Source organism: Prunus mume, linkage group LG8, assembly GCF_029339155.1.
Source record: "Prunus mume cultivar Tortuosa linkage group LG8, ASM2933915v1, whole genome shotgun sequence".
Classification (NCBI taxonomy): domain Eukaryota; kingdom Viridiplantae; phylum Streptophyta; class Magnoliopsida; order Rosales; family Rosaceae; genus Prunus; species Prunus mume.
The window spans coordinates 6,536,753-6,558,088 of NC_142705.1; the positions used below are offsets into that span (position 1 = coordinate 6,536,753).

The 21,336-nt window shown below is 38.1% G+C and overlaps 5 protein-coding genes across 6 annotated transcripts; 4 read left to right on the plus strand and 1 right to left on the minus strand.

Moving 5' to 3' along the window:
* Positions 1-1,410: 1,410 nt before the first annotated feature.
* Positions 1,411-4,102, plus strand: LOC103340387 (early-responsive to dehydration stress protein (ERD4)). The gene has a single exon (XM_008243802.3). It carries the CDS (start codon positions 1,646-1,648, stop codon positions 4,088-4,090), a length of 2,445 nt encoding a protein of 814 aa, XP_008242024.2. The 5' UTR covers positions 1,411-1,645; the 3' UTR covers positions 4,091-4,102.
* A 386-nt stretch (positions 4,103-4,488) lies between these two features.
* On the plus strand, positions 4,489-5,743 carry LOC103340388 (uncharacterized). The gene is made up of 3 exons (XM_008243803.3): positions 4,489-5,041; positions 5,208-5,259; positions 5,355-5,743. Exons 1-3 carry the CDS (start codon positions 4,875-4,877, stop codon positions 5,547-5,549), a joined length of 414 nt encoding a protein of 137 aa, XP_008242025.2. The 5' UTR covers positions 4,489-4,874; the 3' UTR covers positions 5,550-5,743.
* Positions 5,744-6,494: 751 nt separating this feature from the next.
* Positions 6,495-10,111, plus strand: LOC103340390 (Eukaryotic aspartyl protease family protein). 2 transcript variants are annotated; one of them, XM_089042879.1, is made up of 10 exons: positions 6,495-6,952; positions 7,080-7,191; positions 7,752-7,987; positions 8,080-8,304; positions 8,413-8,548; positions 8,697-8,770; positions 8,852-8,951; positions 9,036-9,093; positions 9,358-9,433; positions 9,525-10,111. In XM_089042879.1, the coding sequence occupies exons 1-10, from the start codon at positions 6,630-6,632 to the stop codon at positions 9,529-9,531; spliced, it is 1,347 nt and encodes a 448-aa protein (XP_088899005.1). In that variant the 5' UTR covers positions 6,495-6,629; the 3' UTR covers positions 9,532-10,111. The 2 variants fall into 2 exon arrangements, with proteins under 2 accessions (XP_088899005.1, XP_088899004.1); XM_089042878.1 differs by having other exon boundaries at positions 9,358-9,429.
* Positions 10,112-12,830: 2,719 nt separating this feature from the next.
* LOC103340391 (aspartyl protease family protein 1-like) lies at positions 12,831-16,258 on the plus strand. Its single transcript, XM_008243805.3, is given in 11 exon segments — positions 12,831-13,346; positions 13,463-13,598; positions 14,077-14,312; positions 14,454-14,684; positions 14,806-14,870; positions 14,873-14,940; positions 15,029-15,102; positions 15,187-15,268; positions 15,348-15,411; positions 15,653-15,724; positions 15,829-16,258. Coding segments are annotated over 11 exon segments (1,551 nt in total). The 5' UTR covers positions 12,831-13,026; the 3' UTR covers positions 16,032-16,258.
* Positions 16,259-16,354: 96 nt separating this feature from the next.
* Positions 16,355-20,064, minus strand: LOC103340392 (pre-rRNA-processing ESF1-like protein). Its single transcript, XM_008243806.3, has 7 exons — positions 19,464-20,064; positions 19,281-19,355; positions 18,742-18,971; positions 18,491-18,653; positions 18,146-18,271; positions 17,145-17,866; positions 16,355-16,949 (listed from the first exon to the last, which is right to left on the minus strand). Exons 1-7 carry the CDS (start codon positions 19,956-19,958, stop codon positions 16,676-16,678), a joined length of 2,085 nt encoding a protein of 694 aa, XP_008242028.2. The 5' UTR covers positions 19,959-20,064; the 3' UTR covers positions 16,355-16,675.
* Between the last annotated feature and the right edge of the window lie 1,272 nt (positions 20,065-21,336).

Here is a 21,336-nt window from a genome sequence, read left to right on the forward strand (position 1 = left end):
AAAGAAAGCAAAAAGAAGCTTTAGTGTAGGTTCACATTGTTAATTTGTTAGGTAGCTTGGTTGGCCTAGACCTAAAGTTGTGTTTATACATAGCTTTGGTTTTCAGCAATTTACGAAAAAGTTGGTTTTAGAAGGCTCGAGAGCAAATAGAAAGCATTAAAAATTGGACAATACTTAAATCATGACTAATTCTGACATTCTCGTTATTATCATCAATAATGTTGCTACATGTGTAATTATTTCTAATATTTAAAAGGATGTTTAGTCGTTGAGGTAATAAATGTAAGAAACAAAATGAATGTGTGTTTGATTGCATGTTTAATAAATTTGATCAAATTAAATTACAAATATATGTAATGATGTTATTCGGCCACATAGAACTATGAGAACGATAACGTCCAAATCTAGACCCAAGTGAAAATTTGGGTGGGAACCCAATAATTGCAATCGCAATGCAGTTGATCGCTTTCAGGCTCAACAAACAACAGGTTGAGGTCAGGCAATCATAAAGTTTTTATATGAAGAGAGAGAGGGGGAGAGAGAGAGAGAGGTCAATTACAGGAAGGAAACAAATGCAGCACTCTAAAGTCCAAAAGCTATCAAACAAAAGCTGAAAGTCTAAAACGCGTATTTGGTGGAAAGTATCACTGCCAAGAATGATTGATATGTAACGCTCTAAATCATCATATAGTACATTCTTGTCAAAACGCCAACAAAAAAAAAAAAAAAAAATATTGCTTCATTAAGCCCAAAGGCAATATAAGAAGGCCCCACATTATGAAGCTAGAAACCTCGAGAACAAACCACACAAGAAATAAATATAGGCCCAAAATTGAGATCGATCTATAATAGCCCATGATCATTTGTCTAGGCTGCTAAATTTTCATTCTATTAGGAGGGGTTATGTGTTCAAATATGATAAACGACAGTTGCTAAATAAAAAAGCTTTACTACTATAAACGGTAAAATTCTACATTTTTCGTAATGTTTTTCCTTTTGTGTTAAGGTCATAAGAATAGAAGTTATTTAGTTATTTCGAGCAAAGGAAAGATACTGTATATCAAGTCATGAGTTGTAAACAAATATGATCATAACTTAAAAATGTTGATCGAATTTCATGATTCCTTATGCTACCAAACTTGTTCCCATCACATCATTAACCCATGTAGAATTAAAGACAAAATCCATTGATGTCCTTTCTTTGTTCCATCTTCATTTGAATTAGAATTTGGTTATTTAGCATGTAGGAGTAGTATGCTTGCTAGCTTACTAGTTAAAGCACCCACCTCATAATCAGAGTTTTATGTAGAAATGTAATAAATTAAAGCCCAACTTGTATTATATGATTTACCAAAAACAACCCAAAAATTTAAAAAGGAAAAAGAAAAGAAAAAGAAACAACTCTAAATTTATTTTTGGGTTTTAGCGCAAAATTATTCCTTTGGAACCCCGGACACTCCACCTCAAAAAATCCAGCATCTTCCTCTTCTTCACCTCCACAAGACAACCCCCCAAAAACCCCTCAACCCAAACCCTAATTCATCTCCCACATGAAGAAAATTCCAATCCAATTCAGCGTCAATTACCTAAAATCCCACCAAAGGAACCCCAAATTCTGGCTCTTCAAACCCTAGATTTCCCGCCAATGGGCTCAACCATATTCCCAATCTCCTTCATGAACGATACTCTCTCTCCTCCACCGTCCCCTGGCGATGGCGACGATACCTTCGAGGCCTGGTATGGCAACATCCAGTACCTTATCAACATCTCCGCCATCGGTTCCTTCTTCTGTGTCTTCATCTTTATCTTCGTCAAGCTTCGCAGCGACCACCGCCGCATGCCTGGCCCGTCTGCCCTCGTCTCCAAGCTCCTCGCCGTGTGGCACGCCACGTGTCGCGAGATTGCGCGCCACTGCGGAGCTGACGCGGCCCAATTTCTCTTGATCGAGGGTGGCAGCTGCGGCTTGCTCTTGTCCATGGCGGTCTTGGCTGTGCTTGTCATGCTTCCGTTGAATCTATATGCTGGGAATGCTGTGCTTGGAGACCAATTCTCGAAGACGACCATCAATCACATTGAGAAAGGTTCGGCTTTGCTTTGGGTGCATTTTGTTTTCGTGGTGGTGGTTGTTGTTTTGGTGCATTTTGGTATATCTGCTATTGAGCGAAGGCTGAGGATCACTAGGATTAGGGATGGGAACGGGAATTTGAGTGACCCAACTGCGAATTCCACTGCTATTTTTACTATAATGGTGCAGGGGGTACCAAAAAATATAGGAAATGATAGGACTGTGTTGCATGAATATTTTCAACATAGGTATCCTGGAAAGGTTTATAGGGTCATAATGCCGATGGATTTGTGTGCATTGGATGATTTAGCCTCGGAATTGGTGAAGGTTAGGCATGAGATTTCTTGGTTGGTTGCACGAATTGACTCCCGGCTCTTGCCATATGAAAGTGAAGAGGAAGGATATCTTGGGGCTTCTTCAGAGGGAGTAAGGGGTCGGGCTTGTTATATGTGGGGAAAGGTGAAAGATTTCTGGTATCAAACTATGGCTAGGTTGGGTTACACGGATGAAAGGAAATTAGGAAAGTTGCAGGGATTGAGAGCTGAATTGGAGACTGAACTTGCAGCTTATAAAGAAGGGCGTGCACTGGGCGCTGGTGTTGCGTTTGTGGTGTTTAAGGATGTGTACACTGCTAATAAAGCGGTTCAGGACTTTCGACATGAGAAGAAGAGTCGGATAGGGAAGTTCTTTTCTCTCGTGGAGTTGCGTTTACAACGGAACCAATGGAAAGTTGAGCAGGCACCCTTGGCAACAGATATTTACTGGAATCATCTGGGATCGTCAAAAGTCTCACTGAAATTGCGGAGAGTGTTGGTGAACACATGCTTGCTGTTGATTCTCCTGTTCTTTAGTTCTCCTCTTGCAGTTGTTAGTGCTTTCAAGAATGCCTGGCGGATTATAAATGCTGAAGCTATGGATAACGCCCAGTTGTGGTTAGCTTGGATGCAAAGCTCAAGCTGGCTTGGGAGTCTTATCTTTCAGTTTTTACCCAATGTGTTCATTTTTATAAGCATGTATATAATAATACCATCAGCACTTTCCTATCTCTCTAAGTTTGAGCGGCATCTTACAGTGTCAGGGGAGCAAAGAGCTGCACTTCTTAAGATGGTTTGTTTCTTCCTGGTGAATCTTATTCTTCTTAAGGGTCTGGTTGAATCATCTTTAGAGAGTGCCATCCTAAAGATGGGAAGGTGCTATTTGGACGGAGAAGATTGCAAGAGGATTGAACAGTACATGAGTGCATCATTTTTGTCAAGATCATGCCTTTCCTCTCTTGCATTTTTGATAACAAGTACTTTTCTGGGAATATCGTATGATCTACTGGCTCCAATCCCTTGGATAAAAAGGAAGATTCAGAAGTTTCGGAAGAATGACATGCTGCAGCTGGTACCAGAACAAAGTGAAGAATATCCATTAGAAACTCAGGAAACTGATAGTCTAGAGAGGCCCTTGATTGTGGATCTCACATATGACTCTCCCAGACTGAATGGAATTGATCTCCCGGGACAAGATCTTTCTGAATATCCCATCAACAGAACCTCAACAGCCCCGAAGCAGACATTCGATTTCGCACAATATTATGCGTTTAATTTGACGATATTTGCCCTGACCTTTATATATTCTTCCTTTGCTCCACTAGTGGTTCCTGTTGGTGCGGTATATTTTGGGTATAGGTATGTGGTTGATAAGTACAACTTTCTCTTTGTCTATAGGGTCCGGGGATTTCCTGCTGGGAATGATGGGAAGTTGATGGATACAGTATTGTGCATCATGCGTTTTTGTGTTGATTTGTTCCTGCTCGCAATGCTTTTGTTCTTTTCTGTCCATGGAGACTCAACAAAGCTGCAAGCCATATTCACACTTGGGTTATTAGTAATGTATAAACTCTTGCCTTCCCAGAATGATAGTTTTCATCCAGCCCTTTTGGAAGGCATACAAACTGTAGACAGTGTTGTTGTGGATGGAACCATCGATTATGAGGTCTATTCACAGCCCAAGTTTGATTGGGATATATATTATTCATAATTTGAGCTACAATACTATTACTCACCAATTGTTTCACTTTGTAACTTGCACCGTAATTATTGTCCATATTGGCGTTATTATGAAGAAGAAGAAAAAAATTATGTGTTCGTTTGTGGCAATTTATGTGTTTATGACAATTTTTCATATTTTAAAGATTGCAAGTATTTGGCATCAGTCAGTTGTTTTAATTTTTGATTACGGTGATTTGATTCGGTATTTTCTTCCATTATTCTTGCAATGCATTTTTGCAAGAAGAGAACAATAAGGTTCTAGATTGATGTGAGAATATTTAAAACATGCACTTGATGATGATAAAATTTGGAAAAAAGAATGGTTCAATAATGGGATTAGTGCAACTTACCCGGACCAAAAAAATCGTAGGTGAAGATGGGAAATTGAGGAATATTAGGAGATCAAAAGCCAAGACTCATCCTAACTCCACTCTTGGCCAAGCAAATGCTTTGCTTCTTCAAGAGGCTCTTTCTACAATACTTGAACAGTTGAACAGGGTTTACAACCAAAATGTGGCTCCACTTCTCACTAATTTCTCACTCTCATCTCTCTCTCTCTCTCTCTCTCTTAAATGTGTGGCTAATATTTAAATAAATTGGGCAGGTTTTATTATATTAATTACCATTTCAATGAGAGTAAAATAAATAGCAACAGTTGCATTGCCAGTCACAAGTTAATCGTTTCTTTTCTAGTTTGTGACTTTGATTTCTTCTTCTTCTTCTTCTTCATTTTGTTGTTAAAAGAAAGGCAGAAGATATAGAAGATAAAAATTATGCACCATTTAGGTGTGAAGAAAAGCAATCTTCTTGATTTGGCTTCCGCAGAGACAAACAAGCTTGGCTCTGCAGGCAATCATGACCAGCCTCTCTGCCCCAGGCCCCGTAGAGTTGGCCCTGCCATACCTGAATTCCTCAAGCCTCAAAGATGTAACAAGCACAGGTCCTAATTAATTTTATTTTGTTGCTTTAACCTTTGTTTTTGGGTTCCATGATTTTTAACAAAAAAAATGTTCCTGGCATTTTTAACATGTTCCTGGCTTTTCATTTTCCCATAGATTACCAACTTATGAAGCTCTTTTCTGTTTACTTTTTTTTTTTGTAACCAGCCAACAAAATTCCGATGAAAGAAGTGGAATTCTGAATATGATCACTGAAAAGGTTAGCATTCACCCTTTCTGAATCATATTTACTTCTTATTATTCGAACAGAAATGATTGTCGTTTATAAAATTTGAACTCAGGGACCTGGTGCAGGAAATATTTGATGGGAGGGAATATGTATGCACCAAGTGTTCACCAGCATGTTACTCAGGATCTCCACCAGGCAGAACAAATAACCCTCTGGTTCATGATGTGCAGTTTCTTCATCAGATGGAACTTCTTTCTCCATTCACAAGAACAAAGCTCTCAGATAAATTTGGTTTTAGTACCTCTGCCTCTCCAGTGTGATCAGCCTCAGAAATGATGTCGTCTCCCGATTTGTTGGAAGAATGAGAGTTTTTGTTTCCCTGAATTTTCAGGGTTCTGTTTTTGTAGTGTTCATTTGTAAAAGTTTTGTAACCTTTCAATTGTGAGTATCAAATTGTATATATGATGAGTACCTCAAATTTGTCTTGTATATATGATTGTGATAATAATAACAAGGCCTCTACTTTCAATTCTTATATGTGTGGCCACTTCAAATGAATATATATATATATATATATATATATATTATCAGAATCCTAACAAATGAATACAAGTAATCAGAAAAGCAGTCAATATTTTCTCACGATCTTTTTTATTTTCCTTTTTATGAAAAAGCAAAATTACACGAAATTCTCATCGGATCTCAATATTCTGAATATCGAAACAAATCTTAACACATGGTTGAGTGAAAGTATGTCCTAAATTTAGTAACGAGTTTGCAACCATATTTACTTATCCATAAACCTGTTGAAATTGAAATTGCTCAAGTTGAACTTGTGACAAAATATACCAAGGAAAATTATTAGTAGAACCAAAAGTTAAAATACCAATCAAAATTTTAATGTATGGTACTAAATAAATTTTGTTTTTTTGCTACACTTTCGTTTCTCAAATATGCAAGAGCTTCGAGTATTTTCATTCATGATTAATAAACCACGTTTTGATCCGGACCGTCGGATAAGGTAGTAGATTTTTTCCCTCCAAAAAAAGGTTGAAAATGTCCCCAGGTTAAAAACACATTTGACACGCGTCGAATCGCAATTCGTCCTTTTTTCCTTCGAAGTCAGGATTTCGCGCAATCCAATGAGTCACACTTCCGAGTTGAATAACTTCTTCAACTGTCAAATTAAAATCATGTTGCGGGACCCACCGCTACAAACGCCAAAAACTAACCAACAGTGCAGCAGAGCAAAGCAAACTCTCTCACTCACTCCATTTCACCAAACGCACTTTCTTCTTCGTCTTCCAAGATCTTCTCTTCCACTGTTTCTCGATCCACTCGTTGTCTTCTTCTTTCCCCAATGCAAATCTTTCTAGGGTTCAAGAAAATTTCAAAGAGAGATGCTTACTGATCTCTGTAACTTTGTCGTCCTCCTTTTCTTTCTGTCAATCTTGGGCCTTCAGAGCTGCCATGGCCGCATCTTCAGCTTCAAGATGCACCACCGCTTCTCCGACCCCGTCAAGGAGTGGTCGGCCATCGCCGGGAAACTCTCGCCGCCCCACAACCTTCCGGCGAAGGGAAGCTTCGAGTACTACGCGGAATTGGCCCGCCGCGATCGCTTTCTTCGCGGCCGCAAGCTCGCCCAGAGCGACCAGAGCGACACTACTACTCCGCTAGCTTTCTCTGATGGCAACTCGACTTTTCGGATCAGCTCCTTGGGATTGTACGTTTCTTTGTGTTACTATCAATGCCTGTCTCTAAAGCTTCAATTTTGTTAACTAAATTCTTGGAGTTTAATTGCGAATTTAATTTAATTAATTTACATTTTATATTTGGGGAGGTTTTTGTAGCCTGCATTACACCACGGTGCAATTGGGTACGCCGGGAATGAAGTTTATGGTGGCGCTTGATACAGGGAGTGATCTGTTTTGGGTGCCTTGTGAAGGCACAGCTTATGCTCCTGTAAGTACTGCACTCATTATCATTTCCTATCAGTTTTTGGACCTTTTCTTTCTTTAATTATGTTAACAAAAGATAAGTTCTTTCTATTCCAATCCATGTGCACGTTCCAATTAGATGGTGGAACTGTTGATGACAGTGTCATTTGAATTTGGTGTCTGTTTGATTTGCTTTTAATATGCCGACTTGTTTCAGTTTTATCAAGAAAATGTAACTTGTATTTGAGTTGGTCACACACCGGCATCTGATTTCAAGACTAATCAAATAATTAGCAAATGAAAACTATGTATTCCTTTGTTTATCTATCTTTTTAGAGTTGGCAGAGAGAAATCAAATTCTAAGTTATGCAGATTATGTCATATTAGTTGGATAGTAGGAAAATGTAGCTACTAGTGTATCATTTTTGTATGCAAAAAAGGGTAGGTGGTTTAGAATGGCACTCTGAGATCTTGTTATGATTTTGGGTGTAAAGGACAAGAATGGTGATATCAATTTCCTGATGCATTCATCTATTACTCTTTCTGCTTTAGCAGTTAGTAAATACATATGATTTACTGTGGCAGGATTTTGAGGTTAGCAAATATGACCCTGAAGGGTCGTCAACAAGCAAAAGAGTCAGTTGCAACAACAGTTTGTGTGCACACCGTAATAGATGTATGGGTTCATTCAACAATTGCCCTTACATGGTCTCTTATGTCTCAGCTGAAACTTCTACTTCTGGGATATTGGTAGAGGATGTTCTGCACCTAAAAACAGAAGATAGTCATCGGGAACTTGTTGAGGCATACGTTACCTTTGGGTGAGCTCTGTCATCATAATTTTTGGACTTCTTTTTGTTCCTTTTGTTTTAGTCTCATGTTGGTAGCTGAAAATGCATTGTAAATTGTTCAGTTGTGGACAGGTGCAAAGTGGTTCTTTCCTGGATGTTGCAGCGCCTAATGGTTTGTTTGGGCTTGGTATGGAGAAGATTTCTGTTCCTAGTATTTTGTCCCGGGAAGGCTTTACAGCCGATTCTTTTTCCATGTGTTTTGGACATGATGGGGTTGGGAGAATTAATTTTGGTGACAATGGGAGTCCTGACCAGGAAGAGACCCCATTTAATGTCAACCCGTCACAGTAAGTGGTAACTTCTCAGATACTTGATGCTGATTTTTCATAATTAATTTTTCATGAAAGGAGGTTTTAACGTTGTTTTTATGTCATATAATGGGACGCATGTTACAGTCCAACCTATAACATCACCGTAACTCAAATTCGAGTGGGAACAGATCTTATGGACATTGACTTCACAGCTCTTTTTGATTCTGGGACGTCTTTCACATACTTGGGTGACCCAACTTATACAATGCTTTCAGAGAGTGTAAGCATTTAAGTGTTGTAAATGATTTTACTTCTTTATGTTATCAGACAGTCAATTGACAACACACGTCAGTATGTCGGACAAGAGAACACCATGTACACACACATGGACATACAATTCAATAGTTGATGCTTTATGAATTTTGCAGTTCAATTCAATGGCTCGAGATAAGCGTCGTCCACCTGACCCAAGGATCCCATTTGAATATTGTTATGATATGAGGTTTGTGTACTTATTTGTCTCCATTTCTACCTCCAGCTTTAAAATTTCTTCTATTCCTAAAAAAATTATTTCAATGTGCAGTTCTGATGCAAATGCTAGTTTTATACCTAGTCTAAGTTTAACCATGAAAGGTGGGGGCCAGTTTGCAGTCTATGATCCGATTATTGTCATCTCCACCCAGGTAATGCTTTGTTTTTTTGCCCCAGTTTTATTTGTTGTTTTGCCAAGAATGGTCATAAATATCTTGCTTGCTGTTGATTTGCAGAGCGAGCTGGTATATTGCCTGGCTGTTGTCAAGAGTACGCAACTAAATATAATTGGACGTAAGTCTTTTGCATTGCAGTTGATTTTAATTCACAGCAAAGTGGCTGTGACTGCTCTAACTTTTGGACTAACTTAGCTGACCATTACTCAGTGTGTTGGGTTATTTTGTTGCCTGGTACTCCATAATGATATACCAAGGAGGCTTTCGTAATGAATCAGCTTCTTCCTCTCAGATCAATAGCCCACTTTAATCTAAATATCCTAGTTGCATTTGTTTTGCTATTACATGTTGGCTTATGCTTCAGTTATTGGTGTCTCTACAGAAAACTTTATGACTGGCTACAATGTTGTATTTGACCGAGAGAAATTCGTTTTGGGCTGGAAGAAGTTTGACTGTAGGTGTTAACTCTCATTTATTATGCACACAGCTATTCTCCATGCCTTGATGTATGAACTAATTGCATGACCAAATTTTTGGATCCCAATGCAGGTTATGACGTTGAGAACCATACGAGCTTGCCTTTTAAACCTAACTCTACCAATGTGCCTCCTGCTGTTGCTGTTGGACTAGGTAACCATTCTACTCCAGAATCAACGAAAAAGACCCGGAATAGTCAGACTTCAGCTGCATCTCTGCCTTGCCATAGCCATTTTCCTCTGACTTGGTTTCGGTTTGTCATCCTTCTTTTCGTATTGTTATAGGCTATAGCTGTTATGCGGCCATCTTTTTTATCTGGTCATGCAGTTCCACAGGTTATAAGAACTTAGATCAAATCCTTTCATCGTGTATTAATGTAAATCCTCTCTAATCAGCCCCACTTATACTTCATGGTTGGGGGAATCTTGCAATACCTCTGTTCCTCAGCTCATGGGCAGGCCAGATTTTTGCACCTTGCTGTGGATAAATCTCACATTCTCCATGTGAAATGCCTCAATTTCCCCCATAATGTTTAGCCTTTCATCATCTAGCATAGGCATCTCTACATTATTGTTGTAATTGAAAATTTCACAGGGATCAAGAGATCCTGTTCTTTGGATGGACAGTTACACAATATATGATACTACATGTTTCAGTCATTGTAACGTCTAAAGATATCAAGCTCATATTTTATGCATTTGGATGTCAGATTGTTATGTGAACACAAACCATTCGGGATTCTTTATCTTCTTAGTTACATTGGAGGGAATCGAACCCTTAATTTATCTTAATTTTAATCACCCCGACCTCCCACACCACTTGGGCTAATTCTGCAGTTGGGCCTTTGGATTGCGGGGAGAGAGAGAAAGAAGAGAGGACTTTATCTCTAGACGACTTAGTCTGGTCTATTTTTATGGTCCGTCCATCGTACACTGATGGCATTATTAATACAAAGAGGACTATGAGCTGTTCTTGGAATCTTCTTGTTCGTGCATTTTTGTGCCATTAAACTAAGTTCCAATTGCCCCACTGCAGAATAAATGGAATTTGATAATGCTCCCTGTAAGTAAGTGGACTTGACCAAATGAAAAGTTGCATAAAAACTCCAAGAGTAGGAGAGTGATTGGTGGTAAAAGGATGAATCAGTCAGCCGAAAAGCAAAATGACAACTTTTTCAATTTCATTTTTGTTTCCGTTCTTTGGTATATTCCATACCTTTTGGTTGAGGTGTCAAATTTGGAGAAGATGAAACTGAAATTTCCTTTGAAAAAGATGGTGAAAGGTCTGAAACCTTGGGTCATCCCATACCTTGAGTTTTAAGTTTTTTCTTTCTTTTCTATTTCTTGGGTTCCTGAGTCTAAGTTAGAATGGTTTCGATTGTCAAAGATAGTTCATATATAATTCCAAATGTTATTGCCCAGAAGCCTACCAAAATTCTACAAGTAGAAAATTCAAGCACCTATTGCGGCCCTTTTTTCATGGTGTTTATTTCAAAGCTCTATGTATAAAACGAATCTTTACATAATTTACCTACCACCTTCTCAATTATTCATCTGCTTATTTGTACCCATAAAAAAAGGGTTTTTTTTTTTTTCACAAATGAGCCTATTTCAATATGATATATTATACAAAAATCCTTATAGAGTCTAATTAAAAAATAACAAGTGGCTAGTTTTGAGTTTTTAGGTTCTATATGAGCTTTTATATAATATGTCATAATAAAATGGATTTATTTATAAAAACCTAAGAAAAAAAAATCCATTGTTGGTTATGTTATTCAATTCTAAATGTTATTATTGGTTTCCAATACTAAAAAAATTGGGTTACTTATAATTATAATTAAATTGTGATGGTGGTTTGATACAATACTAAAAAATTCATGTGTAGGTACCATCCACACAATTTAATGGACAAAATTAGATTGGACAAAAATTTGGTCGTAGGATGATGTTGATACAATGAGACATTAAATTGAAGTAGGAATTAAGGTAAACCTATCCTTTGTTTGATTTTCGACAAGTGGCTTGATGATAGTTGACATGGCGTGCGATTTATCTCACTCATTTCCAAGCTTAAGCTTTCCAATTATGAATTCAAAGTCAATGTGTTTTAGTGTTTACCCAACTACCTCCAACTCCTCTTATTAATCACACTTTTCCTTTCACATCCTTTAACTTCAATGTTATTGTTTACTAGTCCCTGCATTTTCTTTTTTTGGTGAGAACAAGTAGAATTTCATTAATAAAGGGGTTAACAAACTCAAGATGGAGGTTTTTGAATATAATAAATCAGGAAAAATAAATTCGGTAAGAAAGTGAATAATAAATATTACAAATTCAAGCTTAGCTTATTCAGAGTTAACAGATAGAGGATCAAGAGCACCCCTTATGACACCAATACTACAAGAGATCATGAGAACAACTGATTCTGCCTAAACAGAGAACCAAAAACACCAAAAGTGAAAGAGTCTTACTGCTCAACATCCACTTGGCCAAAGAAGGCCATAACACCTCCAACATCTCACATGATCTCATAGCACCCAGTATGAAATATTCATCTAGATCTAGCAACTCTATCTCTTCAACATAAAGGATTTTAAAAGTCAGTCCAAAAGGATTGGGAATAAACAAAACCCAAAACAAAACTGGTGAGAAGCAAAACTCATCATAAAACTGGGGAGGAAAATCTCTCTGCAATATGACGGGAGAGAGAGTCACCTGATTTATTAGCTGAAGGGGTTGGTTCCCTAAACCCTAATAAAAGTACCGCAACACCCTACCCCAAAAGAACAGCCATGACTGCCTCTCTCGCTCTTTCTCTATCTCTCTCTCCCTCTCTCCCTCCCTTGATTTGGGATTACTGACTCTCAACAAGGCCTAGGAAGAGATTTTATGAAATCTGAATCCTTTTAACAGGGTATTGCAATTAAATATGCAAATTCATAACTGAAAATCAATTGGCCTTAAACACTGCATATGAAAATCTTGTATGTGTCTGCGAACTATAGAACCAAGTAAAAATAAAAAGGTGTGTGTGAGGAAAAGAGAGTGAGGGGCGGCTGCCATAGATGGCAGTGGGGTAGGATTCTGGCTCGGGATCCTATCAGTAAGTATCATAAACCTCGCTTATATGCATTTATTGGTTAAACCACGTGCATTAGGTAGACAGGAATTTTTTTTAAATTAGAAGATAAATTATAATCCAAGATTTACCTTGGATCATGATCCACGATTAGGAGAAAAGAAATGGACAGTTAAAAGCAATTCCCAACTTTCAAATATCATCCCAAGCTGAGAATACGCGAAAAATGGGACCCACGTACCCGCGATTTCGTCTATCACTGACCAAACTTAAACAACCAAACACCTCTCCCAGCTTGCCATATCTCTCTCTCTCTCTCTCTCTCTCTCTCTCTCTCTCTCAACAATGACGACTTAGGCATGAGAACGCGTTACCGCCCCCAAACCTCAACCACCATATAAACCCATTTGCTCGCATTTCTCTGTTTCTAACTCATGCCCTCCAAAACCCAATTATCGAAAAGCTCTGCCTCTCATTCTGAATCAATAAAGCCATGGCCTTTACTTGCATCAGAGCTTCTTCTTCTTTCACTGCCACGCGTCTTTTAGTGTCTGTTTTCATATTGTGTTGGGTTTCTCGGACCTGTTCCGGGTTCGGGTCATACGGGTTCGATATCCACCACCGATTCTCGGATCCCGTCAAGGCAATTCTGGGTTCCGATGAGCTGCCGGAGAAGGGGAGTGCCGAATACTATGCTGCTATGGCGCACAGAGATCGCTTGATTCGAGGGCGTCATCTCTCCACCGCCGACGGAACGACGCCGCTTACCTTCGTTTATGGCAACGAGACTTATCGGATTGGTGCTTTTGGACAGTATGGACTTTTTTCTATTTTTTGAAGTTCTCATATTTTTGTTGTTTTGGGTCATGTGGTCCTCACTTTTTCCAGCGTTTAATTTTTTTGTTATTGTTGTTGTTGTTGAATTTCAGTTTGCATTATGCGAATGTTTCTGTGGGGACACCAAGCACATCATACCTTGTGGCCTTAGACACGGGCAGTGATTTGCTCTGGTTGCCATGTGATTGTAGCAGTTGCGTGCATGGCGTAAAGCTCTCAAATGGAGATGTAAGTGAGCTGAATTACTCAGTTTTTTTTCCTTCAATCTTATACAGCTTGGGAAATTGCTACCTTTTCTCCTGAAAATTTGGTTACTTGAAGTCTTTTGACTTGTAATTACTTCAAATGGACTTCAGTGTTATGTTGGTTTTTTTAATGTAAGGGCTAGGAGGAAGGATGACTTAAAAAGATTAAATGTGTCTTCTTCTTTTTTTGTGAAATTTGAACTGCAATAAATAAGTTCAAGTTCTCATCTTTAGGGTGAGAATTTCTTGATCATGAAGGAATGCAAATTTAAAAAACTTAAAAATGTGCAATAAGATAACATTGTTTTATTATACCATAAAAAACTATTAAGCTGCTTCTTGCAGTATCCAGAACTTTCTACCAGACAGGTAAACATTGTTAGTGCATTTGGTTCAATGAAACATGCTCTGGTGGTTCATTTCATTGACCATTACTTTTTTGTATACTTTTTATCAACCAGGTAATAGAATTTGAAATCTACAGCCCTAATAAGTCGTCAACAAGCAAAAAGGTTTCTTGCAACAGCACATATTGTGAACAACCACAACACTGCGCTTCAGCAGCTAGTGATTGTCAATACAAGATTGAGTATCTGTCGAATGACACCTCATCTACGGGGGTCCTGGTAGAGGATGTTTTGCACCTAACCACTGACGATGCGAAACAAAAAGATGTTAATGCACGGATTGGTTTTGGGTGGGTAATTTTTTCATTGCTTTGCCAATAAAAGGATATTTGAAATCTGCATTAGAGAGTATGATGTTTATATTATTCCTAGATGTGCCAATTGTAACTTGTATAGGACACTTTTGATGTTGAGGTGCTACTGTTTTGCAGTTGTGGTAAGGAGCAGACTGGAATATTTTTGAATGGTGCAGCTCCGAACGGTCTATTAGGGCTTGGTATGGATGATGTATCCGTTCCTAGCATTTTAGCGAGCCAGGGGCTTGCTTCAAATTCTTTTTCCATGTGTTTCGGACTTGATGGATCTGGGAGAATTAGCTTTGGTGATAATGGAAGCTTAGACCAAGCTGAAACGCCATTCAATGTTAAAAATAGGAGTGCATAGTAAGTGGCCCCTTTAAATATCCATATGTTGATGACAAGTTTACTAGTTTCGCAAGTGAACTGCTTTGGTTTTGAATATCATGCAAGTTGTACTAATCTTCCCCTGTCGAACTTGTCACAGTCCAACTTACAACATTACCATTACTCAAATAGCTATTGGAGAAAATGTTACCGATCTTGAATTCTATGCATTTTTGACTCTGGTACCTCATTTACATACCTAAATGATCCAGCTTACACAAAGATTACTGAGAATGTAAGTAGTTTCAGTTCATTGTTTCATAATGTTTTCTCGATTTTCTGATTTACTATATCAGTCCTTGTAATTGTTTCTCATTTTCCAGTTCAACAGGGCACTAAAAAACAAGCGGCAATCGAAGGATTCTAGCATCCCGTTTGAATACTGTTATGATATAAGGTTATATTTCTATCAAACGACAAAAACTTTGTTTCGATTCTCTCTTTTCCGAACCGTCAGGCACTGACTTGAGCTTATGTGCAGGCCAAATCAAACAGTGAACTTGACGCTGAAAGGTGGAAAGCAATATTCTTTGCTTGATCCGCTAGTGGTTCTTGCTAATGAAGTAAGTTTCGACTTCTAGCATGTCTATTTTTCCTGGTCCTGCACCATGTCATGCTAAACTTTCCTTTTCTGATCCCCAGGATGGAACACCAATGTTTTATTGTCTGGGCATTGTCAAAAGTGGAGATGTAAATATCATTGGACGTAAGCATCCATCTCTTTCTAAATAACTTTTGATTATCTTTCAAGTTAAGGTTGTTTTTTCCTTTTCTGTATTCCAAATGGTACGATAGTATGCAATTCTGAGAATTGTCAAACCCTGATTCAGATACTGCTTGAAGAAATCCAACACCCTTAAAGAGATATTTTAACGATCACTCTCATTCAAATATATTTGTTTATGTTTGAATTAACTTTTGCTCACAATGTGGATTTTTTCATGCAGAAAACTTCATGACGGGCTATCGTGTAATTTTTGACCGTGAGAGGATGGTATTGGGTTGGAAGGAGTCCGATTGTGAGTCCTAATTCCACATTTTGAATGAAATTTTGGCAAACAAATTTTCTTCATGATCTTTTTCAGTGACAGTGTGATCCTTTTATTTTATTTTTATTTTTCAGGTTATAATGTTGAGGACACCGTCACTCTTCCTGTCACTAAATCCAAATCTCCGGCCGCATCCCCTAGCGCTACCATCAATCCGGAAGCCACGGCAGGGAGTACCAACACTTCTCATATACCACCACCAAATCATTCACCCAAGTTGAACTCTTTTGCTTGTGCACTCACCATGGTTCTTTTTGTATTCTTTGCCATAGTTTGATTATTCTTTCTTGTTGCTGAGGTTTTCTCAGCCCTGTATCATATGTATCCATAGGCATTTGTTTGAGGTATACTATACAGAAAATTGGCAGATGTCGACTTCCTATTTTTGGTACACAATTGATACTGATGGAAACATGGGGTTGTAGATATGATTTTAGTTATGACCATAGGGAACAAATATTTTTTTTCCTACAGAAATAAATAAATATCGTTTTTGGTCTCTTATTTAACGTGCTAATCATTTTCAACCAATGGAATTATGGAAGTACGAATAAGAAAAACAAATTTTTTCAGGCAGTCTTATATGTATAACAATGGAAATTGAACCAAAACTCACATTTACCTTCACCAAAAAACAAACATAACAAAAAAAAGAACTGTCTTCTACAGAGAATAAATTTAGTTCCTGAAGCCAACGCCTATATTTTTTTAAATAAAAACCTTCACAGTTGACAATATTCTTCAATTTGAAGAAAAAGAATATGACGATAATTAGAACAACAACAACTCAACTGTCTCATGGGTCGGACCCGAGCAGGCATGGTTGGTTATGGCCTCCACCCCTTCAAAGATCCATTCATTTGCATGATGTTTCAGGCAGCAATAAGACTCCTCTCAATTTTAACAATGCCTTCATTTTCGTTAAGCTTTGGTCTTTTTCTTTTTCTTAACTGGTTCAACCAAGCTTGGCGCCTCCTGCTTATCTTTCTTTTCCTTTCTCCCTTTCGATTGCAAATTTTCTTCTTTCTTTGACATCTTACCATCAAAGGGGTTGGCTTTCATCTTTATTGATCTGATTAATGACGATTTCTCTATCTTTGACCGCAAGACATCAGATTTTACTTCCCTTTCTACCACTTCTTCTTGGTCACCCTTCTGCTGTCTCAATGCCAACTGCCGAGCATAAGCTGCACTCCTGCAACACCGAACCACAAATGTATATAACATGACAGCCAAAAGTGAAGTGACACATATTAGGGCAACTATTGGAGCCCTCTTTTGGGAGTATGGAAAACAAAGGAGAGCAATAATTTGGATTTTGTTAAGATATCAACTTATATGATAGAAACAAATGTTTTGCCAAATAATAAGTAAAACAAGAGGTAGATACCTTTTGAACTGTGGATCTGTTGGATCCAGAGCAAAACGGGGAGACGTGAAGAGGGCTGAAAACCGTGGATCTTCGTAATCAACAGCTGGTATATTGTCCTCTTCTTGAACTTCTTTACCCTTCTTTCCCTTAGTCTTGTTACGTTTCAAATTGTAGCCCTTAAGACCTGTATCTGCTCCCTTGTCATCAGCAAGTAATAACTCAAGCTCGTTTCTGCTTGCTTCTGCTTCCCTATCCGTATCTTGGTTTTCTTTATCTCCTTTTTTACCTTTACCTTGAGAACCCTTTTTACTTTTTTTGACTGAAGGCTCTTCAATAAAGAAATCATCTGCATCTTCTGTTGCCTCTCGATCAGTGTCGCTACTCTCATCCTCTGATGAATCCTTAGATCTGTTTTTCCTAGCCTTCTTTTTCTCACGTCTTTTTCTGAGATAGGCCTCCCAAACTGTTTCTGATTCCTTATCTCTCTTTTCTTGAATGCGCTTGCTTATATCCTCTAAGCCCGTATTAAATGTGATCTCCATGTCCTTGTCATCGTCTTCACCTTCACCATCTCCTTCTGAAGCATCTCCCTCTCCATTTCCAGACAGGATTAAAGTGCGGTACATATCTCGTTTTTTACTCTTTTTATCGGACTTGTCCTCTGTAGCGTCATCATTCTCATCCTCATCACTTTCACTCTCATCAGATGCCAAAAACTCCTTCAGTTCCAATTCAGAAAGCTAGAAACAAACCAAAGATCATATCAGTTAGAAGCAAAAAGTACATGAAGTAGTTACTTATTATTATTTTTATACAAATTGGAGTTGATAGTTCTTCAGTTGCTCTTCCCATCATCTTTGCAATTCCTATTGTTTATTCAGATAAGTGTAACATAACGCCCATTCAGATAAGTGTAGCAAATGTTTATTCAGGTCCTCAAGCATGGAGCAAGATATGAACCCTACTAACAAATTACATAAAATGCAAGCATTTCTACCACTCAGATAAAATCTACTGACCTGATCGTCAGTGAATTTCCGTTTCAAGGTCTTACGTCCTGGGTCATCCTCATCCCAAGAAATATCAATTTTACTCTGTTGCAGAGCTTGAGTCTGGAAATCCAAACCGACATAGTTTGCAGGTACCTAACAAAAGCCAAAGACTTCACAATCACTGCTACATTTTACAAAAAAAATTCAATTAATTTCCTTTTGTTAATAAAAAAGTTTCAGACTCCATAAAGAAGCATGAAGAGCCATCATTTGCACATAATCCCTACTTCTCTTACTACAGACAGATTAGCATATAAAAATCTATTGCTCAAATTCTATATAAACTTATAAATAAATGGTTGGAACATATACCTCTGTTGCAACGTCACGGGGTGGGTGTTGAAATTCCATTGAATCAGGGATAAACCTTAAATCAAGTTTATTTGATGACCGTTCAAACTCAACTCCATCACAATTTTTGTAAAGGTAATCTGCTGTGGCACTTGAATCACATTCCACTACAGCATAATAGTACCTAAGAAAAAAATAAGGTATATATAAGTAAACATATAATTTAAAAACATACAACAAACAATAACTATGAAATAAGCATAATTAACCACCTTAGCTTGCTTTTCTCATAAGCACGCAATTTCTGAGCATCAAGCTCATCATCATCGTCGTCCTCATCTTCATCACTTTTCTCATTTTCATCATCAAATAGGCCAACAGGACCATGAAGTTCTTCCTCTTTCATACGCTGGAGTCCAAACTCAGATGGATAGACAGCCACAGACTTCATTTCTCCATCTTTCGGGAGAAAAGACCTCAACACCGCATACAAGTCAACAGCCTACATGAAACGCAACAAAACACTCAGTTACCAGCAATCTCCACAAAGAGGAAGCTTACACAAAAATTAACAGTCTTCAACTCAAAAGACTCTTACTCAAACAACTTAACACAAAGTATATTATATGACAATTCATTTGGTACTCATATTTCTTCGAATAATAAAAATGGTCAGTACTGAGAACACAATCTCCATCTCCAGACCCAATTACAGAAAACTAACAAATTTAAATTTTGATGCTTTTACTATGTGCCACTTGAATACATATATAATGAAAATGAATTCGATGCCAAGTTTAAAAAATGCAACCTTAACATGCCTCCAATCCAGGTTAACAATAGCAAGCCTGTGAGTTTCCTTATCAATTTCTGGTACATCTTCCGCCTGCCCGCACAAAGAAGAATCAAGTAACCAAAATTAACCAACATTTTCTACTCAATGATCTCTTTTCTTTCAAATTTCAATTAATTAAATCTTAATAATAATAAATACCTCCATTCCAGGCTCAGCGTCCTCAAAAACCACTTCTTCTTCTTCATATTCATCATCCGTGTCTGTGTCCGTCGTCGTATCCGAGTCACCACTCGCCACGTCATCCTCCGATTCCTCTCCACCGAGTTCCTCCAACTCCTCACTCTCTTCTTCTTCCTCTTCCTCAATCTTTTTCTCTTTCTTTTTCACTTCGGAATTTACCTTATCTTCGTCCTCTTCGATTTTATAGTAATGGCGCAGCGAATTCCCTTGGTCGAGCTTCTTCGGCTTGCCTCGCTTGTCTAGCGGGACCGAGGAAGAGCCGAATCGCTTGTCCGAGAACATGCGATCGAATCGCGAGTCGATCTCCACCTTCGCCTTGTGCTTCGGAACGTTCTGGAACCTAGGGTCCCAGTGTACGGACGAAAACCGAGAGTCAGTGATGATGTTCTCATCGCTGCCTTTGGATTTTTCATTCTTGTTCTTGCTCTTCTTGTTCTTCTTATTGGATCCCATGGTCTAGGCTAAGCTTTCGCCGTTGCTCGGTTTCAGTTCAGCGGTGTCGTGGCGTTGCAGGGGCTTAACGTTCTTCTCTTCCTTAGGGTTTAACATCGCGGGTTTTTTTCCAACAAAAATTAGAAACAGTTCTGAGGTGGACCTTGGATATCTGCTGAGCCCAATGTCATATAAGCCCAACTCTAAATTTCTCTTTCTAGTTGAAGCCCAACTCCAACTCCAACTCCAAATTCTAATTTTTCCTTTTTCTTTAACTGGTTGTCCGTCGTTGATGCATTATATACTGTATTAAAATTCATTAATTGATTGTGTTAAGATGAATAGTTCACATTCATAGTCTGACAACATAAAATGTTTACACTACTAAACTGTAAATCTAGACATAATGATAAAACCGCTCGACCAATTACCGACTTAACAATTTCACTCATGGACACAACATCAGAGTTTCAAGCTAAGCATTTGACAATTTGGTACAAGTTTTGTTTAAGGTTTCCAAATATTTTTCTATGAGAACACAATTCAATCTCTAACTTGACCCAAGAGAGGCCAGGAGGTATGTTTTTATTTATTCAAGTTCATTTGGTCAATGGTCGATTATGTTCGCTATTTTAAGATAAGCCTGCAAGACTGCTACAGAAAAAAACAGTGTCTGCCGGTTTACTACTATTTTATATATATATATACACAGAAGCGTGTGACTAAACTCAACCCACCAAACCAGATAAACACTAACTAATTTGAATGGAATATAATAATTGGATTAAGTTTGGCACAAGTTGTTAGGATTTCTACTAACCTCTAAGCCCTAGTTTTATAGCCTGCTGTACTTCAAGCCTCAAAATTATAAAATATAGTCAAATCTCCGTTGACCAAAATGCTGCAACCAATCATGCCAGACTTAAAGGATTTCTGGGAATTAGGTTGGCTAAGTAATCCAGCATTCACCTAAGTACCCTTACTTATATTATGAGAAAATGAAAAGATTTTGGGGCATGGTTGTTGGGGGCAACTGAAGTTAGTTAATTATGTCTGGAACATGACAGGCGGAGGCTCACGTACAAATTAGCAAGCATGAATGGATGAGATAAGCCAGCACCCACTATAACTAATAAAGCATGAGACTTTGAGAGCAAACTTGACCATAAAAATAACAACTTTTGATTGCTCAACCCTACCCACTTCAGATCAGAGACGTTCCTTTTTCTGCTAAAGCAGCAGAATTATTGGTTCTCTTTGTCTCACATCAAGAGTTGAAAAAAGGGTTTAATAATACAGAAATTCTCCTATACGGACGTCCGATGTATATATATATATATATGTGAAAGAGAGAACTGTTTGCTATAACTTGCTGATGCATGCGTAGCCTTTTAAAAAG